This window comes from Myotis lucifugus, unplaced genomic scaffold, assembly GCF_000147115.1.
Source record: "Myotis lucifugus unplaced genomic scaffold, Myoluc2.0 scaffold_9681, whole genome shotgun sequence".
In the NCBI taxonomy this organism is placed as follows: domain Eukaryota; kingdom Metazoa; phylum Chordata; class Mammalia; order Chiroptera; family Vespertilionidae; genus Myotis; species Myotis lucifugus.
Window position 1 is genome coordinate 1 of NW_005880729.1, and position 5,087 is coordinate 5,087.

At 54.3% G+C, this 5,087-nt stretch overlaps 1 protein-coding gene across 1 annotated transcript; it reads right to left on the reverse strand.

The window, feature by feature from the left end:
• Nucleotides 1-1,512: 1,512 nt before the first annotated feature.
• LOC102441735 (neuropeptide S-like) lies at nucleotides 1,513-4,667 on the reverse strand. Its single transcript, XM_023749453.1, has 3 exons — nucleotides 4,525-4,667; nucleotides 4,323-4,425; nucleotides 1,513-1,692 (listed from the first exon to the last, which is right to left on the reverse strand). Exons 1-3 carry the CDS (start codon nucleotides 4,665-4,667, stop codon nucleotides 1,513-1,515), a joined length of 426 nt encoding a protein of 141 aa, XP_023605221.1.
• Between the last annotated feature and the right edge of the window lie 420 nt (nucleotides 4,668-5,087).

Consider the following 5,087-nt stretch of genomic DNA (forward strand, 5'->3'; position numbering starts at 1 on the left):
CTCTGTGCTTACGGCAGCCGTGGGATGAGCTAGTTCACACGCCCCCCTTCGCCCGGGGCCTGGCACACAGGGGCTCCCAATACTTACTGTTCACCACGTGCCTGAACCGGCACATCTGAGTCTCAGCTCCAGGCTGCTCCACGGGACACGGGGGGCAGGCCGGCCACACAAGGGGCGGACAGCTGGCCTGACGCACGTGACGCTGCTGGTGAGGCCCCTCGCAGAGTCTCCCCGCCAGCACCGCCCCGTGGGGTGCGGCTCCCGGGTGCCGTTCCTGCTCCGTCCTCGGCTCCAGTGTGGAGACAGGTGGTGGCCTCTCACAGCCGGGTAGTCCCCCACCCACCCCTCCTGTGACGGGCAGACTCTAAAGGGGCCCCTGTGACCCCCACCTCCTATGGTAAACCCCTCCCCTAGGGGGATAGGACAAGGGTGACGGGATGTCACGTTCACAATTATGTTCCACAGGATCCCGGGGCCACTGGCTGGATGACCCCCCTGGGAGGTCTGGAGGAAGCGGGCATGAGGGGGGCACGCCATGGGCTAAGTGGGCGACACGGAAGGTGCTCCCGGAGCTGCTGACCCCCTGACAGAACACGGTCCGGGAAACGGGTGAGCGTCGCGTAGTGAAGAGGAAAGGCAGCGGCTCCTTAGTTAGGATGCGCTCGCGTGTCGCAGAGCCGAACCTGCGTGTGCACGCTTATTAATGTTATGCTTCTGAAATAACACCTCCGCAAGGCAGCAGTGGTATTTTAGAAAGGGTGTCAGGGGTTGCTAAGGGAGGGTGTCAGCTTTCCTCGGGGGGATGGGGCCGATCAGCAAAGTTTGGGGAACTGGCTCCCCAAAGATCCAGTTCCAACCCACCCACCACCGGGCACCCAGCCGTCCGTCTGCCTCATGACCTTTACTGGCGGGATTTCTGTTTTAAGATTTTGAAACAGTGACAAATTTCCAAGACAAAACAACGATCCGTGTCTGAATATGTTTGCTAGGCAGGCGGCCAGGGTTACATCAGCAGGGCAATGCCGCTCTGGCCTCGATGGAGAGAAATACAGGGGGGCCGCGGCGGCGCACTTTGGTGAATGTCACCAGACTCTTAGAAAGGGAGACAGCGCGTCCCAGAAGCACTGGCCTCGCTAAGCCGTTTCAGAAACCGCATTGAAGAGAAAGTGATCCCGGATCATGCGAGCACAGGATCACGGGCAGGGAAAGAGCCATAGCACTGCCATTTGGGTAAAAACACTCATCCTTTCCGGCCAATTGAAGATCAGAGCGAATGTGTCCGCTGGCCCTGGGGAAAGCTACTAACGGGCCCCAGGAATAGTGTATGTCTGGCAGCGGAGGCTGGAGGCGGTTAATACTTTTTAAAACCTCATTTACTCCAGACCAGGGGGGAGGGGAAAGGGTACTAAGAGAGCAGACCAACACGCGGGGTGAAGGTGTGACTGATTTCTCGCACATGAGTCACGCTCTACGGCGCTGGAGGTGCAATCCCAGCGTCCTTTGCACACGCCTTCATGACTTTGCTCTTGGGAAGGGAGTTTTTTTCAGCCCCGTGCCCACGCCGTTGCGGAAGGACCTTTTCGCAAACGCCTCCTCCAACAGCGGCTTCCGGACGTCCAGTCCCTCGCCCGGCCCCGCCCGGGCCCGGCAGCAGCCCAGCAGGAGGAGGGCGTAGTCAGGGGTCCCGGACACCTGGGGGCAGACGGGGAGGGGAGAAACGGCTGCAGTTACACGTTTGTTTCCACAGTAACCGTTGTCAGGATCTCACGGCCATGAATCCAGGAGACCCAACCCCTGTCGGGAGAGACTGCTGTTAAATAGGACGTAGAGGTTCTCTAGGCTCAGCGTCCTATTTGCAGCCACCTGCCCTCCTGTCTGATGTCACACCCGCAGGTCGCGTGGCTCTCCGGCACAGGCGGAGGCACCGTGCCACCATCACTTTATGGGGAAGCTTTTGAGTGGCGCTAATGAGCCCGGGAAACGCTTTTTAAATTTCACCGAGAGAAGCGATCCCTGACAGCCCAACTCCAGCTTCCAGTTGGGACGGCTTCCCTTCGGGCGGGTCCCGGCCGCTGGCCCGGGCTCCCCCTGAGGCGTTGCCCGACCTACACGGAGGCGTCTCTGCCTCTGGCCTTTGGTTCGGGTCTTCGTCTGGGGCTCCGTGGTCAGTGAAGGGGGCGCTTGGTGGGGAAGAAAGAAGTCTGAGTCTCAGAGCCCACGTTGCCATCGCGATGCTGGGGTTCAGCCCCTACCTTGTGGGGGAAGAAGCCACGTTCAAGAGCAAAGGGCGTGTCCCAAGACACGGGGCTGGCAGGTCTCCGAGGCGGGCATGACCCAGAATCGGGTGAGAACTTTCCACCCTTGTCCTGTGTCCTCTCCTCCATGGCCTCGGAGGCAGCACAACACAGCAAAGCACAAAACGACACACTTTCCACTCACGGGAGGGCCTGTGCCTGGCCTGGTGCTGCGCACTCTGGGTGCGCTCTCTCCGGTCAGCCCCTCCGCAGGCTCTGTGAGCGGGTCGCCGCCTCAGTGGTTCCCGCCCTGGGATGAGCAGGTTACAGGCTCGAGGTGGAGAGGGACTGGAGTCGGGGCACCTGACTCCAAGCCCACGGCTTTCAACTGGACGATGGACAAGGGGGGAAGGGGGAGTGCGCGCTTTTATTACAAATGAGGAAACAGACTACAGAGTACTAATCACACACTGTCCTTCCCTTGGGAGTTTGAGGGACTTTGGAAGTTGAAAATGGGGCCAGAGGCATAGAAAGCTCCCGGGCCCTCTGCCCTTTTCTTTCTGTTGAGTCACGTGAGGGTTGAAGGGGTTCGGGGAAGATGAAGGCTCCCCAGTCGGAGCTCCCAGGAAAACCACGCCCACCGGCTCCTGGGGAAAGATGGCTTTTTTGTTTTTTGTTTTCCTTTGATCTGGGAATCGGGTGAGAACTTTCCACCCTTGTGGAAACGCCGAAGCCCCCCGAGGGCGGACCTGGGGACGTTCCCGCAGAAATTCCAAACGCCCGAGCCGCAGGTCTGCAGCACAGTCACCTGAGCCGCCAACTCGCGCCATGGCTACACGATGGTTTATAATGAGAAGGGAGGTCACGGCAGAAGCAGAGGCGGACACGCGGGGGGCAGAGCTGGACAGGGAGCGCCCGCAAGCGCGTGAGAGGGACGTGCGCGCTTCATTAAAAAGGAAAACTGCACACAGTGCCTCTCGCTCAACCGGAGTGTCCGACCGCACCTTCGGGGGGGGAGGATAGAAAGTCGTTAGGAAGACACGTGAGGAAATACACCAAGTTATGGCCGGGGACCCAGCGACCCCATCGGGTGGGGCCTGACAGAATCAGTGACTACATTTGGGCGGATGCAGGCAACACAACAGGCAAAAGGAAGCTAGAGTAATGGACACAAACGCAAAGATTAGTGAGAACTCCAGTGATGTACATGACGACTGGGCATGTATTTGTTATTGACCATTTACGTGGCATCTAAAGGTAGTTTCATAATTGCATTGATTTTAGTAACCCCAGGGCGCCAGGGGAAGTTTAGTGAAGCAAAACTAAAGCACTAAACACTAGGGGACAAAAACTATTTTAAAATTGCAAATAAAGAACTGACATAAAACAACAAAGATCTCATGTGGAGATGGTATAAAAATTCCAAGAAGGCCTTGCGGCTTCTGATGTCCTGAGCAGTTGGATGATTATAATTAGGAGCTCAGTTGATATTCTTGAATAAATATAGGAATTAATATTTTATGTGATATTTGACTGAGATCTGACATTTTATCTACATTCTACATCTGAACAAGTTAACCATTATCGCAAAATTAGGAAATTCACTGTTTTTGAAAAATGAACCATTGTAGTTTTTCTGTTTTTTTGTGTTTTTTTTTAAAGTTGAATCTATTGGGGTGACATTGGTTAATAAAATGCTACAGGCTTCAGGTGCACAATTCTATAATACATCATCTGTACATCATTTCAATGATCACATGTTCACTTTGATTATGTGTGGATGCTGTGGAATGAGTAAATTGTCATGGGCAAAGCAATTTACATTTTACAGTGAAATAAATACTGTCCTATCCAGTGGCCAACTTCTAAATAATTCCAAGCACACTGCATGATATTCCGGTATTGCCTATTGTCACATATATGCTTATTTTTACTAATTTCATGACTTTACTTATATATTTTTTTCTTTAAAAGCTCTAACAATAAGAAAATTACTTTTCTGTCACATCTCCCTGGAAATTAGTTTGAATTGGCACTGGACAGTCCCCTCATCCACTCAGTTCTCAAAAATGGAGGCAGAACGCTCACCTTGGGCGATGGGGTGGGGTAGCACCAAAACACGGGCATCGTGGAGACGGACAGGACGAGGACAAGGTTGAATTTTAATGAGCTGCAAAGTAGAAAAAACCACCTGGGATCAGTATCACTCAGGCCAGCACTAACTTCGAAAAGCATCTCTAAACAGCATGCACGCAGTCAGCATCTTTGGGGGGGAAATGCAGTCTTTTACCTGATCATCTCGGACGCTCTGAATCGCTGCAGGCCGGAGGCTTCCCTGGCGAGCCCCTCACACTGGCTGTGGCGTCTCCGCATCTCCTCGGCGGCCCTTTTATAGCAGGAAAGTTCAGGAGTAGAAATGCCATCACGTCCCATCCTCCGTGACTAATTGGTCCGGCCCTGGCCTTTTGTTCTTGTCAAGTTCGAAAAGGACAATCCCGCACCGGCGTTGGCATGAAGCTGCCAGCGGTTGACTCCCTTTAAAGGGCGCCGTTAGCAATTGTCCCCCAGCAACAGCGCCTTCTGGGCGGCATCACGGTCTCCAAGGGACCGGAAGTCCGCTCCCCTCTGAGTCCCAACACGCCTGAGGGTGACATGATCTCATGAGCGGCCCAGGCAGAGACTAACGCAGAGGGAACCTTGGCAAGACAGAGAGCGCACATCTGCGCTGCGGTGTATCTTCTCCAACAGATTTCCTTCTTCTTTTTAAAAAAATATATTTTTATTGATTTCAGAGAGGAAGGGAGAGGGAGAGAGAAACATCCATGATGAGAGAATCACTGATCGGCTGCCTCC

Excerpts from the sequence above, each read along its gene's own strand:
- LOC102441735 (XM_023749453.1), bottom strand. The coding sequence starts at position 4,667 with ATGGGACGTGATGGCATTTCTACTCCTGAACTTTCCTGCTATAAAAGG. Across the intron at positions 4,426-4,524 it reads AGAGCGTCCGAGATGATCAG|GTGGTTTTTTCTACTTTGCA; the intron begins GTAAAAGACTGC and ends TACTGATCCCAG. Across the intron at positions 1,693-4,322 it reads ACCCCACCCCATCGCCCAAG|GTGTCCGGGACCCCTGACTA; the intron begins GTGAGCGTTCTG and ends GTCTGCCCCCAG.